Source organism: Lichenostomus cassidix, chromosome 8 (assembly GCF_008360975.1).
Source record: "Lichenostomus cassidix isolate B80296 chromosome 8, HeHo_3.0, whole genome shotgun sequence".
NCBI lineage: Eukaryota > Metazoa > Chordata > Aves > Passeriformes > Meliphagidae > Lichenostomus > Lichenostomus cassidix.
In genome coordinates, this window is record NC_139489.1 from 29,310,076 (window position 1) to 29,326,649 (window position 16,574).

General features: G+C 43.1%; 1 protein-coding gene across 1 annotated transcript in view; it reads right to left on the reverse strand.

Annotated features, from left to right (window-relative positions):
• HMCN1 (hemicentin 1) overlaps positions 1–16,574 on the reverse strand; it is a 167,435-nt gene that overhangs the window by 122,911 nt on the left and 27,950 nt on the right. The window contains exons 2-5 of the mRNA XM_085068685.1: positions 13,434–13,504; positions 9,415–9,573; positions 8,764–8,886; positions 945–1,116 (exon numbers count right to left, since the gene is read on the reverse strand). Coding sequence (XP_084924811.1) covers positions 945–1,116; positions 8,764–8,886; positions 9,415–9,573; positions 13,434–13,504 — 525 coding nt within the window. The remainder of the gene's footprint in view (positions 1–944; positions 1,117–8,763; positions 8,887–9,414; positions 9,574–13,433; positions 13,505–16,574) is intronic.

Below are 16,574 nucleotides of genomic sequence, written 5' to 3' on the forward strand. Positions count from 1 at the left end.
TTGTATGCAAGAATTGACTCTCTAGAGAGCGATTTTGCTCTCTCAAGGCTGACCGTGAAGAACCATCAGCCCTAAAACCCATCTGGCTCTTTCACAGCACTAAAGGGAAAGGGGAAGTAGAGACTGGGATGTCCCAGTCCACATTTTGAAAGCCTTATTAGACATGCCTTGAGTAATTTCAGTGAAACTGTGGATTTAGATGCATGGAGCTGATCTGTGAGAAAGGAAACCAGAAGTGGGGTCACAGCTTCAGCTAAGCCTGACAGTTGCACCCAGGACTGTGCTGTCACAGCCTGAACACAGTCACTGAGCAAATCTCTTTCCTGTAAACAGAGTGCCTCAGTGCAGGACAGACCTGACCACAATGCAGGGAACCCATTCTGGGCATAAAATATTTCCAAGATACTGAAACTTAAGCTATATCCTTGGGCAAAAGTCATTCAGAGAATATGAAGTATGATCTGAATTTATTTCTGGAGTACTGTTCTAAGTTCCTAAGGCATCAGCAAATCAATAACAGATTTGTTCAAAATAGCTTCAATTACAAATTAGCTCCAAATCTGTCACTGTATTCCCCATCACACACTGCTTAGCTGGAGATGGGGAAGGGAGACAGGTTTGGTTCTGAATGTTCTCACAGTTCAAAAAACCCAGTCCATGGTTAAACTCTCCTCACATGAAACCCAACCATCATCTACAACCCTTAAATGATAGTTCAGTGAATACATAAATAGATGAAAGGCAAAAGCGTCCAAAAATTCGGAATGCAATGACAAGTAGTAACTAAGAAGATGGAGGTGAGATGAAGTAAACAGAATACAGAAGTTTTCCGGTTTCTTCCAAGTTAAAAAAAAACATGGAATATTGGGAAAAAAACAAAATATCAGAAGAGATTTTTCCTTCCCTGTTCTCACTATCACAAAAGAAAGTATGAAGTACTTCACCTAAAGGATTGTGAATCTCAATTGCTGGCGAAGGACCACTCAAGGACACTGTAACTTCCTTCAGACTGGGATCAAAAGGGATCTGCCAAGCATTTACAGCCATGGACAGATGGTCTGTAGACAAGAGATGCACTTTGGAGGCTTGAACTGCTTCTTCAACCCATTTTAACACCTAGAAGAGAAAAGAACAATTGTGACTATACTGTCAGCAGTACTGGCTGTTGAAATATTTTCTGCTGAAAGGCTTGTCTCTACTTTCTTGTAGAGATTCCATATTAATTTATTTTTTTTAAATGGGAATACTTAAAGGAAATGCAACCACCAAAGCCATGGTCAGCATGGTATTTAAAGGAGCACACAAGCACACCTGGATACATCTCTACACAACACCCAAAGGTACATTTGAAAAGGAATTAGGGTTACAAACCTGCAGACGTTTCTAGTCATCAACTACTAGTTACATGAAGTAACAAGGAAAATTTCCTCATCCAGATGTACTCAGTAATTGCTACCTATGGACTTTTCCAGGGTTTTTTCCCCTTAAAACACCTAATACAAATTACTGTTAGCCACAGCACAGAGGTGAATGTAGAGGGGAACATGGCTTTGGAAGGTATGTCCCTACAGGACACGGAGACTGCCACACCAGGGACAGGACAGCAGCACATGGGAGAGACCCCAGTGAAGGAGAGGAAGGGTGTGAGGAGGAAGAGCAGCCGAGAGAAACACTTGTGTACCAACAGCACTCCCATTCCTGGTGGCACTGGGGAAGGGAGGAGGGAAGTTGAGTTGGGCAGGGGGAGGCAAAGGTGTCCTACTTGTCTTTGCTTCCCACTGCCTAAAGGAATAATTAAATATCTGTTTTAATTGGCAACATAAGTCAAGTCTGTCTTGCCCTCAACAACAGCTGGTGATTTCCCTGTCTTTATCTCAACCCAGAAGCTTCCTCACCCCATTCCTCCTCTGCAAGGGGTGAGTGAGTGGCTGAGTGGCTCTGTACATCACAGAGCTGCAGTGTATTTTTTAAATCCCACTGAAGAAATATACTGGGTTTGTACAACACTGTGAATGTGACTCACAGTAATGCTGAACTATGATTTTAAGCTGCAATTGACCACAGCTGCATTGAGAAACATCTTGTAAAGGAGAACCATATTTTGATTATGTCAGTTCAAGACTTGGAAACCAAAAATAAACTAACCTGGATGTGTTATCCATCAGCACTGGGAGGCTCCACGGCAAGTCCTTCAATCTAGGACCCAATTCAACACACTGCCCAAAAGAACCTCATTCCCCTGGTTTATTGAGCTGTAACTTGCCAACTTTTCCCATTAAAAAATGGATTATGCCATAGGTGTGTGAAATGACTCTGTGATAGAAACTAGATTCCAGCCAAGCGTACTTGTTTTTGTAAGTATTCTCAGTGTATTATAGTGTAATCTTATACACTGTGAATGCCCAGCAAACTTTGTGCCGAGATGAAGTAAGTTAAAATAAGTGAAGAGGGTTACTGAAAACACATCTGAAATGGTGGGGGCAGGTTTTCCTCAATGATTCCCCCTCCACTCTTAGGAAAGCCCCACCTGAATGGTGCTGAGTGCTCCCAGCACAAGGTGAGACAGCACTGACCAGGTATTCCCTCCCCAAGGGTGTACACGAGCCAGGTGCTCAGCCATGTACGCAAAAGAACGTACTCAAAAAATCACAGTAAAATTGTCTGTGCTGCTCAAAGCCCTGCTGTAACGTGGCCCAAGAGAGAACTGGGGTTTGTGCAACAGCTGGTGACACCAGCTAGGGAGCAACTTGTGTTTGCTTTAGACAAGCCTGGAACAGGATCACGAGGCTTCAAGAAGATCCAACTCATTTAAGTTCTACTTTACAAATTATCCATCTGGGTCCAAAAATGCTTCCAAAAGAAATTTCAGTGCTCTGCTCACAGTCAGATGAGCATGATACGTTTTCATATGAGGTATATGGAAAAGTTCCCATTTAATTCCAGGATCTCACCTCCACAGGTAAGTTTTTAAATGGATTGTAAAATTTAATAAACCCATGTGAACTTCAGCTTCTGAGTTTTTTTCAAGATCAAAACTGAAAATGGGAGGCAACAGAATGACCCAGCTGTCTGCAGGTCTGGCAGCAGCTTGCTTGTATAAGTTCAATAGGCAATTCTGGGAGATCCATTTCCCAACCCTCAATTCCAAAGAGGTTTGCAATACTGCTGTAGCACTGGTTTGGAAGTAGGGGTTTTGGTTTTTTTCCTTTGGGGCCTTTACAGAAAGCCGCCAAAACAACAGCAGCTTTTGTTGTTCTGCCAAAATGTGACGTGATGATTATTATTAGAGGGGGAAGGGCAAATACAGCAATGATTTATAACATTTCCCCAGAAAATTTGCTCTTGCAACCTGCCCTGCTGTCAGGTCATTTCTTGGAATGCATACTGAAACCTGGAAAATCTATGGAGCATGGTCTCTATTCCCATTTGTTTATTCTGGGACTCAAGAATATTTCTCAAGCAGTCAAAGCAACTGGATCTCAGGTTAACTGTTTCATTGCTTTAGTAAATGTAGGTTCATACTTACACCCAGACGAAAAATATTCTAATAATGCTTTTAAATGCACATGAAAAATAAAACTGAGACAGTGCATGAGAAGATTATATTGTGAAAATAAAACATAAATTATGTATATAACATGTGTGAAAACCACAGAACTGAAAAGTTTTAGTGCTGGATCTCAAGCTCTTCAAAGTTAGGAGCCACAAGAGGCCCGTCTGATTTCAACTGCCTTTCAAAAGCCCTTTTGCAATTGCTTTATGAAAGTCCTTAGGTACATGATCATGGTTTATTTTTTCCAGGGCCTCCAAATTCCACTGAAAACAGAAAGGCCAGCTGTAACTATTTGTTTTTCCCTTCTTTGTTTGGCATTCACTGTACATTATGTATCTTCAGAACAGAAGCATTCAGCTGCCTCTCCCATGAAACCATTCCTTCTTTTTCTGTGAAAATGGATAATGCCTCCTCTCGTTTGGGACGGGCAAGTAAAAAGGCAAGAAACCTTCATTCTAAGCTGTAATTTTGAACTTTTTACTTAGTCACATTTACTGTATCCTTGAATAGCAGTGGAGGGCCTTTTATGTTTTTAACTGAGTGAAATAAAATTTCAAATTGCTTCTGCTGCAGCATCATCCAGACAGACATCGGTCACACACACCAGGGACCTGTAACACCAACCCAAGGGGTGTCAGTGCAACCCCTGGGCTGCCATCCCCTGGGAGGACTAAGAGCCAGCAGGAATGGGATGTTCTCCAGCGGGTTTTAGGGACCTCTGTTCATAGCAGAGCACTCGTGAGCGTGCAGAACACCAAACCCCATTCCCCATGATCTTACAGATACCTTCAGCACTTTCCCCACAACAATGTCCCCTTTTGCACCATCCTTTCTGAATGTTCTGTCACCAGTCTTGTCTTCAGTCCCCCCTCAGTCTCACCTCATTCAGAGCATCCCTTTCATTCACAGGCTTTTCACCCAATTCCAAACTCTCTTTTTTTTCCCATCTACAGTCATCCACTTTTCAAGTCCCTCAACAACACCTCTTCTTCCATCAAAGTCAACACTGCATCTCCACATCATTCTCAGTTCTCCTCCCATCATATTGATGTTTTGTATATGGAAGGTCCATTTCTACTTATTTAAAATATCAGAAAGAAAGATGTCTTTTTTAGCAGTCTAAGGAAATTTTTTCCTTCTTACAAAAAGGTTAGAATAAGAAAAATCAAGTGCTTCAACACTAAAAGAAATGGAAAAAGACCACTCGCCAACTCAGTCCCTGTGCTCTATCCACCCTGATGACTTCAGTTCATCAGACACAGGAATGACTCATTTTTGCCACAAACAATGAAAATTACCTGGAGACATGACCTGAACCACCAGTGACTAATAAATCTCCACTATTTTCCACAGCACCACATTCACACTCTGCTGATCATCTCAGTTCATCTCAACAGCCACTCTGACATCAGTACAAACCTCTGGGCATCACAACCATTTACAGGAATTTCCTTACAGAAGGATAACTAGGTGTGGCATAATATAACTTCAGTTCAAGTCAAAATTCATACCTTCTGGAAATTGGATAAAGTTATGAAAATATACAATCTGCTCCCAGCAGAGAATTTAACTCGTGTTTGATGTATATTCTCGATGCCTTGATAATAGAACCTGAGGGAATTGCTGGAGCTGTGTTGGGGGGATAACCAGGCTGGGTATCAGGAACAGGTTCTTCCCCTAGAGGGTGCTGGGCACTGCCCAGGCGCCCCAGGCAATGGGCACAGCCTGAGGCTGCCAGAGCTCCAGGAGTGTTTGGACAGCACTGCCAGGGACGTTCAGGGTGGGATTGTTGAGCGGTCTGTGCAGGGCCAGGAGCTGAAGGCAGCAACAACTGCGTGCTGGGTGCAGGCAGGGTGCCGGCGGTGGCTCCGTCGGGGGAAACGGCGAGCACGAGGTTGTCGCGGGGCCGGCGGCGGCTCCGGGCAAGCAGCGAAGCAGAGCAGGACACGGGCAGACAGGACAGCCAGCCAGGGGAGGAGCAGGATTGCAGGGAGGAAAATGCAAAGGGGGGAAGGCTCCAGGCGAGCCCTCGCTCCCTCCAAGAAACCCAAAGTAAACAGCCCCCAGTTGTGTCGCAGTTAACAGCTTTTATGTGCTCGGCCCTCCTGTAGCATGCCTTCCCGCGCGTTTTTTCCCGGGCATCTGGGGATCTGACCCGCCAGCAAGGGGGGCAGTGCTTGCAGATCAGTAGTGGAAGGTTCCTGTCTCCTGACTGGCTGCCAGGCGAAGCCTCTCGGGGGACAGAGCTCCCAGACATATACAGCCCCAAAGTAATTTTTTTACCTCACGTATAACACACGTTGAGGCATAAACAAAAATCAGATTGGTCTCTCACAGGGATGTTAAAGCCCATCTTGTCTCACTCCCCTGCCATGGGTAAATAGTCCAGGTTGATCAGAACTCCAACAAGGGCCTTGAACATTCCCAGGAATGGAGCCTTGATAATCTAACTGGATAGATTTATCCATTCTCATTTATCTAATGCAGTAAATTTGTCAAAATAGGACCTTCGTCCAAGACTCTTAGGTGAGTTACCTTCAGCAGATAAGTGGATAATACTTTTGTGTTCCATGCTTTGCTGGACTGAACCCAACACAACTTTGTCAATCACCAATATTCTGCCCAGGTTGATTGTAGTATTTGAAATCACAACATGTTTTTCAGAAGTCAGAAAAAAAAGGCACAGAATTTTCATAGTCTTCTCAGTACACAAGCGTTGGATGTGTATCAAGTACTGTTTTGCTGTGTTTCCTTGTATCTAGCTCAGAATATTGCTTCATTCTGCACTTAATGCTCAAAGGGCAAAAACAAGAGGAATGGTTTGAAACTTTATACACTAAAAATAGCTTTGTTTGGGTTCTTGGGGGGTAGAATAATCAAAATGTTTTAACAAAACAAGCCGTTGGCTTGGCAGGGTACTTGGCCAGGAACTTTGTAGTTGTTTCCTAATCCCCAGTGCAGCCCTGGCTGTCTCTGGGCCCACAACGGTGAGTGTGCTTCAGCATTTATAAACTGCATTCTTCACACATCATCAATTCCTCAGAGGAAAAGGAGGGCAAGTTTGATTGTCTGATTGCTGCTGAATCCTGCCTGAGGGATATCCCATAAACAGCTGATCAGACCTCTGCTAGATGTCCTGTTTGTTTGCACCCACCCACTGGTAGATGTGCTTCTTGGAACCAATGCTGATCCAGAACTGAAACTGCAGTGAAGGTTTTACTGGGGATGGCAGCAATTTGGTCAACTCATTTTCTCAGTCACTTGGCCCAGACACAGATTTATGTAAGGTCAGTAATCACTAAAATTGCAGAATCTTTTGGGTTTGGCTTTAACACAAATTATTCAGCAGTTATTGTGGAAGTCTTCTGAAAGTTATTTAGGGTTTGGTTTTCTTCCACCTTAGGCGATCTCTTACACTGCTTAAGCATCTCTTTCCAATCGCCATAGACTGTTTTTCCTTCTCTCTCAAAAACACCCTGCAAAAATATCCCCTGCTGATATCACCCTCTGCTCTTGTGTAGAGGTGTGAGGCCCTGGCACAGGGTGCCCAGAGAAGCTGTGGCTGCCCCTGGATCCCTGCAAGTGTCCAAGGCCAGGCTGGACACTGGAGCTTGGAGCAGCCTGGGATACTGGAAGGTGTCCCTGCCCATGGCAGAGGGTGGAATGGGATGATCTTCAAGATATCTTGCAACCCAGGACATTTTATGACTCTACAATTCTAAGATTCTTTGCTCAAAAGTAATGTTGAGATGAAGCTGGAAGGAGGTGAAAGTAGGTGGCTACTGAAACCCTCTGCTTAAAACCTTGCCCAGAATTCGAAGACAGTCTATCCTTTCAGGCAGCAGCTGGTGTTCATAGAAACAGGGAAGTGCCAAGAAGTTCAGGAAGCAGGAGCAGGCAGCCAGGAAAGCAGTTAATGCCAACCCCACTCCAGAATACAGTGCTGTCTAGCACCTACAAATGGCTTTTTTTACTCACTTCTTTCTCTCAAAAGCAGAAGAAAGCAAAACTGCAACAATGAAACAAAAACTTCACCTTAAAACTCCAGTCCTGGCAAAGAGCATCCCCCACTCTATCAGAGGGTTGCAGAATGGGTTGGGTTGAAGGGCCCTCAAAGACCATCTCATTCAATGATGATCCCTTCTGTATAAATGGATTTCATGGAGTGTCAAACAGAAGTTTTACCCTTCATACATAACAGCAAAATGCAGGCCAGGATCTGAACAGACCAAACAGGTAATTTCTTTTCCTCCAAATCTTAACCTATCTAACTTTTGGAGGATAAATCTTCTAAGACGTTTCTCCTTTTGATCACATTCACATCACTGCCAATAGCTTCTATCATTCCCAATGAGAACTTCAATTTTTCTAGGCAACAGCTGTAGAAATATGCAATTTATCTCCAACATTTATCACTGTCCAAATTTTAGGATAGAAAGAAGGAGGAACAAACCAGAGTAAATTTTTATTAAAAAACCTCAGCTAGTTATTACCTACACTGGGAATTCAAAAGGGAATGTTTACAACATTTATAAACAATTCCAGCTCTCCAGACAAATACCATGTGATTTCATCTCTCTCCAAACTGTTTTCTCATGCACTTCTGAAGTTTCATTGCTACCTGAGACATTGCTACCGGAGTTCCCAAGGGAAATATTCATGGCTGTGGGTCAGGAACCACAGTTACCAGGAGGGCAGCAGAGGTGGCAAAAGTATCGCAGTGATAACCTCAATTCAAGAGCTATGACTCCATGAACAATGGAAGCCTGAGAGTTCACACTATCTAGCCTATGTGGAGAACATTTTTGCCCAGGCTAAGGAGCGGCCCTTTGCTTGCTAACAAAATGCTCATTTAAAGCTGATACTGCACCCTTGTTCTGAGAAGAAAATCCACTGGGCTACTCAGAGCCCAGAACTGCTCCTTTTTGTAAAGGCTCTTCTCCTGGAAGCCTTCTGGCACAGGCAGAGGGAGGCTGGGGAGTTTCTGGTTTCACACTTCCCTAATGCAAATGAAAGTCACAGAACTGCATCCTGATACAGGAGATGGAGACAGGAAGGAAGGAAAAGGTGGAACAGAGTGCACATACCAAGACCAGAACATTTAGAATTTCCCTTTCTGCTCCCTTAACCCACCATCAGGTCCCTTAAAGATTTGGAGTATAATTCTTGCCTTGTTTTCTTTATCTGTTGCGAAACTCAAGCAAAGTTACCTCATTAACTTGCTTTTTGTCCAAGTGAAAAACTTGACCAGAACTTGTTGAGGCAATTTCTTCATAGACCTTGTAGCCAATATGATCCCTGTCATCACAGTCTCCAGTCAGCACAAATACCACCTGGATTAAAGGAAAATCAGTAAATCATTGGACATGTGGTGCATAGGTGAAGACAACAATGCCAAGGCAGCTTTAAGGCAAGACAACAGAAGAATGTGTCCCCCAGGAGGGCTTTGTTACTTTTCACAGACAGAGTCACTGCACCCAGTACTGACAGAAAAAGCAATGCAGAAGAAAAGGAACAGACAAAAATCTCTTTAGAAATCCATCAGCCCTGTCATTCACACAATACTTTTTTCAAAACAATATGAAAAATCTACGTAAGTGGTAAGCTGGCCAAAAATACGTATACTAGTAGAAGATTCAGTTGCATTATTTAATTCACAAGAATAAAAGGAATATTCCACCAAGTTTTTCCTTAACCAGATCAGTTAACTCTATTTAAAAATAATCCTTAGAATGCAGTATTATGGTCCCTTCTGTAAAAAGATCTCATTGAGTCTCACACAGGAGAATTTTACCCTTTGTCACTGAGAAAACAGAGCATTAAATACACAACACAGCTGGGAATGCAAATCCCCTCAGTACCTGGGACTGTTTCTGTTGGATAAGTTGAAGCACTTCATGGGTCAGTCTATAATCCTTGGATCGGGCATCAGTAAATACATAGATGAAAGAGCCAGGCAGGGAAATTTCTAGAGCAATCTTTATTGCCCCAATGCTCATCTCTGGACAGTCTCCACCACCCTGTTCACAAGGAGAAGAAAAATAAAATTTGGGGTTTTTTAAGAAAAAAAGAACATACCAAATAAGTTACTTTCTTTTGGGACATTCAAGACAGATACTTTCTCAGCCTTTGATCATTTATTTACCTTTTCCACCCTAAGGATTTTATGGCTTCTGCAGAGTGCTGTCACACACTCACAAGCAGCAACTGCAACAATTCCAAGTGGAAAATAAATTCAAAGGAAGAGGCCTGGGGTAGGCTAGTGTCACAGTCACTCTCATCCATGCTGTGCTCAGCTCCAGCTCTTGTGACAACCCCATTTCCCACACTCACACGCTTCCTTCCTGGCTGACAATTCCCCTGCTCCGGTAGCACACAGCAGTCACAGAGGTCAGACAGATGGGAAATGATCCCAGGCAGGCAGTGCCGAGCTCCAGGAGCACCTCTGGACACAGGAGCAGCAAGAGCCTGCCCTGGACTCCACCCTGGGACAGGGAGCTCAGCACAGGCCACAGATGCTGTGTTCCCACAGCTCTGCACTGCAGCCGCTGCAGAGCTGGAGCTTTTTCAGACCATGTGTTCAATCAAAACGCTTCCAAGTATGACTTTATCTTTATAGGAAAAGATTCGTTTCTCTCCCTAAATTAAGAATTTGGGAAAATATTGTTTAAATAAAAGCTCACTTTAACTTTACATAAAAATTAACTTGGCATATTGAAGACAGAACTTTCTGAAGAGCAAACTGCAAAACCTGCCCTGTCATCTACAACAGATCTCTGCATATTCAATATTAAATATAAAATTGTGCTCTTTTATTTTTACAATCAACATGTCTTCACACATATGTATATACAAATCTACACACGCTGGGAAAGAAGAAGGCAAAAAGAGTGCAGTTGGTGTACAGAATTTTAATTCTTAGGATGCCATTAAAAGTTACGTTTTGAGGTTAAACATATTCACACAGAAAAAACTTGCTTCAGCTTTTCATACTTAAGAATTTTGTTTGTCCTCAGTGAAATGTTCATGTTGGGAACAACTTTATCAGTATCCTTAATCCAATTTCAAAGCAAGAATATCAGTAAATTTCTCATCTATGTTAAAGAAGAAGCATGTGGTCACAGTTTTTTCTGTAAGTCATATAAAAACCACTGTTCTTTTCAGAAGTCAGTTCTCCTAAATGTAGCCTTACTTTCATGGGAAAAGCAAGTGGTAGACTCCAGACAGCCTGAAATTGAAGTGAGAATTCTCCAAAACGATTTTTGACATGCATCAGAATTTTATCTTGGCAATGCCTACACAGTCCAATGGGACACATCAGTATATCCAAGTACTTTCAGCAAAAGACTCTTCCACGTAAAGCTTTAATTTGTGGGTGAAGTCAAAATAACAGCTTATTTCCACAGACATTTCTTGGAACAAGAAAATTTCTATTCCCACTTCAGGTCTACTTGATTATCATCTTATAAGATTCTATATGGCAGCATCTGTTTTCTACACAGAACACAAAATCACTGCTGAGCTAAATGGTTGTTCTGAGAACAAGCATGGCCTTTTTTATTCCCATAATGTCGAATAATACTTTCAAAAGGCAGCTGGTGGAACACCAAACCATCATCATCATCATGGAATGGTTTGGGTGGTAAGGCACCTTGAAGCCCATCCAGTGCCACCCCCTGCCATGGACAGGGACACCTTCCACTATCCCAGGCTGCTCCAAGCCCCAGTGTCCAACCTGGCCTTGGACACTTGCAGGGATCCAGGGGCAGCCACAGCTTCTCTGGGCACCCTGTGCCAGGGCCTCCCCACCCTCCCAGAAGAATTGCTTCGTAACATTTAACATTTTGTATTGACTTTACTTAAAAAAAAAAAAGTAAAAAAATTTCCATTCAGTATTTCCTGCCTTTCTCTCCAAACTGAAATTAAATACAACTCATGAAGCTTTCTGGAAAAGCTGAGGTGAGTGAAGCTCAGGAAGCCTCGTTTTCCCTTCAATTTGAACAGGGTCACAGAAATACACAAAAAAGCTGCTTAATTAAAAAAAAAAAAAAAAAAGACTCTAAGGAGCCATTGCTGCCCTGCCCAACTCCACATTCTTATCACACTGTCCATAAGAATGATTCACAGTTAATTACAGATGAAATAGAGGTGATACCTCCTAAGCTGATCCTGTATCCAAGGAATATGTCCTTTATCACTCTGAATGTAAAAGGAACAGGGCCCAGTTTCTGCAGTGAAATGTACACAGCCCAATTTTACTTGATGGCAAATGTCAGCCAAAAGACCCTTGAATCACGCTGTGACAAATTAATAGAAAACAAGGACTGGGCTTACCTGATGTTCAGGGAGGACAAGTTGAGCATATTTTCGTATAATATACTTTATACATAAGATGCTTTGAAATAATTTATCTTCACCTTAATTTTTGCTTTGTTCATTAATGAGAGTATTTGGTCCATGCCCCTTCTCAAAATAAACCCAGCTCCAAATTTCCTCTACCTCCACAACATTCACTGTTGCATTTTTACCTGCCTTTCCGGGAAAAATATTGATAAGAAGCCTGCAGGAAGTGTTCATGTTTTCTCAACTGCAGGATGACCTTTCAGTCCTGTTCTAATAATTTTTTTATTTTGGCCCTTCACCGATACAATGGATGAAGGCTTGTTAGTGACAGCCTTCATTTAGCAGAATGAGCACATCTTGAAAGTAATTATGAAATATGCAGTCAACCAGCACTAAAGCACGAAATCTAAAACTCATTAGACGGAAACTTGTAACCAACTTGATTAGAAATGAAGAGTTTGAAATTCCCAAAAGCTTCATCTAAATCATCTACCTTTTGGAAACAGCTGCAATTATTGCCCAGTATAACTACTGAGGAAAAAAAACATGAAAGCTGGATGGAGTTTTGAAGCTTAAATCTCCCCACAAAGGAGAAAACTGCAATAGCTATTGTTTTCTCTGGATTTCAAACCTTCTGCCGACTATTAAAGTCATCTCCGAGCAATCTATTCCTACAGGGATTACACCATGTGCCAGTTTCTGAGGGAGAGCCTGTCTGGCACTACTTACTCCAGCAACATTTTCCACAGGTCAGAAATGTTTTACTTAGTCAAAGACAAGACAGTAGGAACATATATTCTGTCAGTAAGGATAACTCAATTCCAATACTTCCCATTTTCTTTCTATCCCCTGAGGGAATGGCTGCAGCTGTGCCAGGGGAGATTTAGGTTGGATATCGGAAAAAGGCTCTTCCCTCAGAGGGTGCTGGGCACCGCCCAGGCTCCCCAGGGAATGGGCACAGCCTGAGGCTGCCAGAGCTCCAGGAGTGTTTGGACAGCGCTGCCAGGGATGCACAGGGTGGCATTGTTGGGGTGTCTGTGCAGGGACAAGGGTTGGACTCCATAATCCCTGTGGGTCCTTCCGTTGCAGCTCAGGATATTCTGTGATTCTAAGAAGCCTTTCAATCAGTAAGTGCCAAGTAATGCACGGCAGGGAAGGCAGTAGCTAAGGAAAACTTAATGGGTCTTGCAGTGCTCTTGTTTGAATGGTGTTCATGGAGTATCCTTCCCAGAACACAGAAAAAAGTCCATAAACGGGTCTGTGGACAAGTGGCAGGACTAATGAGAATTCCAACTGAATGTCAGCATTACCTAACTATTCCTTATTGTGTTATCAAATGATGTAAACTAAGACAAAGGAATGAATCATAATCCTAAATTAGGATGAGCAGGAAAAGGACAGTTTGTGCAGCCAAAATGACAGAGGTAAAGTGATCCTCATCCTCATGAGTGCTTGTAGCAGGAATATCAGCACAGGGGGAAAGATCGGTGTGAGGAAACAGTCTTTGCTAGAACCACGTAAGAAACAAGTTACTCACCTGAACATACAGTTCCCTAAGTTCAAACTGAAATTTCTTGGGATCTGTGGTTATTGTCACTGGACCAATTTCTAGAATGAAATATGAAGAAAACACAGAGTTATCAAAAGACATATGGCAGAAAAAAAATGAAACTAAAAGCATTGAACAGAAAGAAATAGTAGAGAATTACATCCCCAGCACTGAAACCTATAATTTCAAATTTAGTAACCTGAATTTCATTCCGGTATTATCAACTTTTAGGTGTCTTAAACATTTTTAGGCAAATAAAGCCATTTACCTTTGATTTTGACCAAATATTTAATTGTCCTTAGTAATAAAAAGGGAACAAAAATTCCCAGAACAAATGTTGCTGGGCCAAGAAGTACTGTATTTTTCCAGAAAGAGGCTCTTCAGAGTGGAGAAAAAGAAGCCTCGGGAAGACCTTATAGCGACCTACCAGTACTTCCAAGGGAGTTGGAGAGGAATTTTGGGCAAGGGATGGACGGACAGGACAAGGGAAATGGCTTCAAACTTGAAGAGATTAGCTATTAGGGAAGCAATCCTTCTCTGTGAACGCAATGAGGCCCTGGCACATGGTGCCCAGAGAAGCTGTGGCTGCCCCTGGACCCCTGCAAGTGTCCAAGGCCAGGTTGTGATTTAGAGGGGCTAGAAGTTACTAATTTAGGTGGGCTAGAAGCTAAATAATAATCTTTTAGAACTAATTTAGGAGGCCAAAAATTGGATAATGATTTACTAGAAGCTACTTGCTAAAACAATATATTGCTTGCGTAACAGTTTTTGCACTTGCCAAGCAGAAGGGGAGGATGCAAAGACGAACATGGGACTATTGAAAAAATTACTGAGTGTGAGTAAACATCTTGCTCTCAGACCCCCAAACTGGCTCAAGTTGGTTCTAAGGTTTAGACTTAGACCAAGAACGAAGGGAGCATGCGCAACGAAACAAGGTGAAGAGTTTATCCTGAGGAAGACTACTAACTTTGTCCCTCATTTATCTTTGGGACCCTCACCCACAATTAATCCGTGACACTTTGCTTGCACAGGCATATTTAAATGAACTTTGAGCTCATTATAATACAAAGCAGATAGGTAATGAATATGTATAGGGGCATGGTGTAACTTCATGCATATGTAACCTGTAACCTAATATAAACCAAGTGAAGTGCTGCTGAGGTTGTGCATGCCTTTGGAGAGGCTACCCCCCATGCACCACAACTGGAATAAAAACATACCTACTTCATAACGATCTGAGTTGTGGAGTCTATCCATGCCTCAGTTGGACACTGGGGCTTGGGGCAACCTGGGATAGTGGAAGGTGTCCCTGCCCATGGTAGGGGATGGGACTGGATGGACTTTAAGGTCCCTTTCAACCCAACCCACTCCACAATTTTGTGATTCTAGGTAAACATGAAGAGGCCTCTCTGGAGAAAACACACGTACTTGGCTTGCAATTTTACTCATGTAAAAAAAAAGAAAGAAAAAAAATATGTATGTGTGCCACATCTCTTCCCTGAAAAAAGAAATGTACCTCTGGAATAATCGCAGTGTGACCCCATTCCCCAATCTCAGCACATCTAGCAGGAGCTGCCAGAAAGAACCAAAGCAGAAACAACTTTATTCATTGTATTTGCCATGTCTTTGTCCATTGAGGAAGGGCAGCACATCCAACTAAAGTCTCCTGGGGTGTGTAAGCAGCAGCAGCACACATGTGAGCATTTCCCAATCCCATAGAGCTGTCCCTCTGCCCCTGACACAGCTGCCTTCCTGATGCGTATCAAATGTGATTCCAGCCAGCTGGTTCCTATGCTGTGATTTCCTGCCTGTTCACCTCAATCTGCCTTGGCACTGGTGCCCTTCATTCTTTGCCTGGCCCAGGCAGGCATTACTGCCTCGGCCATGGGCACTCACCCAGCTCAGCAAGCGCAGTCAGGGTGCCATGCCAAAAATCAGTAAATAAACACACACACACACACACAAAAGTGAAGAGATTTCTGCCAGCTGAGTGCTCCAAACCACTCAGAGAGATCAGCTGAGTCCCAAAAGACCAAATGGGGCACAATTCTGCTGTCAGGGTAAAAGCCAAGCATGAAACTGCAGCAGTGCCAATTTAATACAGATGCAGCTTACAGGGAAGTGCTGCCTCAGCAGCCCTCACAACACTTTCCAAGTTCTATAAAAGTTAATATGCACTTATCTTCCATATAATACAGACATCTTTCTTTTTTAAACAGTCCAAAGTTTTATTTCACTGGAGTTACAACAACAGCCATCGCTAAGGTCTACTCTAATCACATCCGTATTTGCTGGGCAGGCTCTATTTATGAGTGTCCTTTGGTTTAATTTGTTTGAAAGTCACCCACGAGATCACATAAAACCTTTCCTAGAATATTAAACTGTCTTTAGGGGTTTTTTGTGGCTCTGAGTCATTTATTTGAGAATGCCATGTACTAAAATGCTGCACTATCATTAAAAGACATTATAAGGACTCACTGTTCCTTTACATATCTCATCCTGCTATACTCCACTCCTCCCACTCCACCTGGCACCATTCTCCTTTGGGTATCCTTTAAAGCAAAAACCTGCAATAAAGCTACCTCCAAATTGTTTTGTTTCCAATCTCCCCCTTGCCAAGCACTGTTCTAAAGCACATCACTGACTGGATTTATCCATACAGTAACCCCCATTAGTTCCATTATTCCCTTCCATTGAGGGATTCATTGTTTCAGTCTAGAGCAGTAAATCCTTTGGAAAGGCTTTCTTACCCTACAAAATAAAGATCTGAAAAGCAACACTCCTTGAGATAAGCTAAAACAGCCCATCAGGTCACACGGGATGAGAACTTGGCTCCGTTCCCCCGCAGGCAGCACGGGCTGGCTCCAGCAGTGCCGATGCCAAGCAGAGGCTGGCCAGCTCCCTGCAGGATCACAGCTCCGGCCGCCCTCTGCTGAGAGCCAAGCAAAGAGCTCAGCGGGGAAATGGCACCAGGGTCACACGTTAGAAACAGAGCGTGGCACGGTTAGCACCAAGCGCTGTGGGCAAGACAGAGCACAGAACCCCGCAGGAGCCGTGCAGGGCCAGGTGTCCCCAGCTGACTCCACAACCAGGGCCACATCTGAACGGGGATGGGGCTCCTCCTCACCA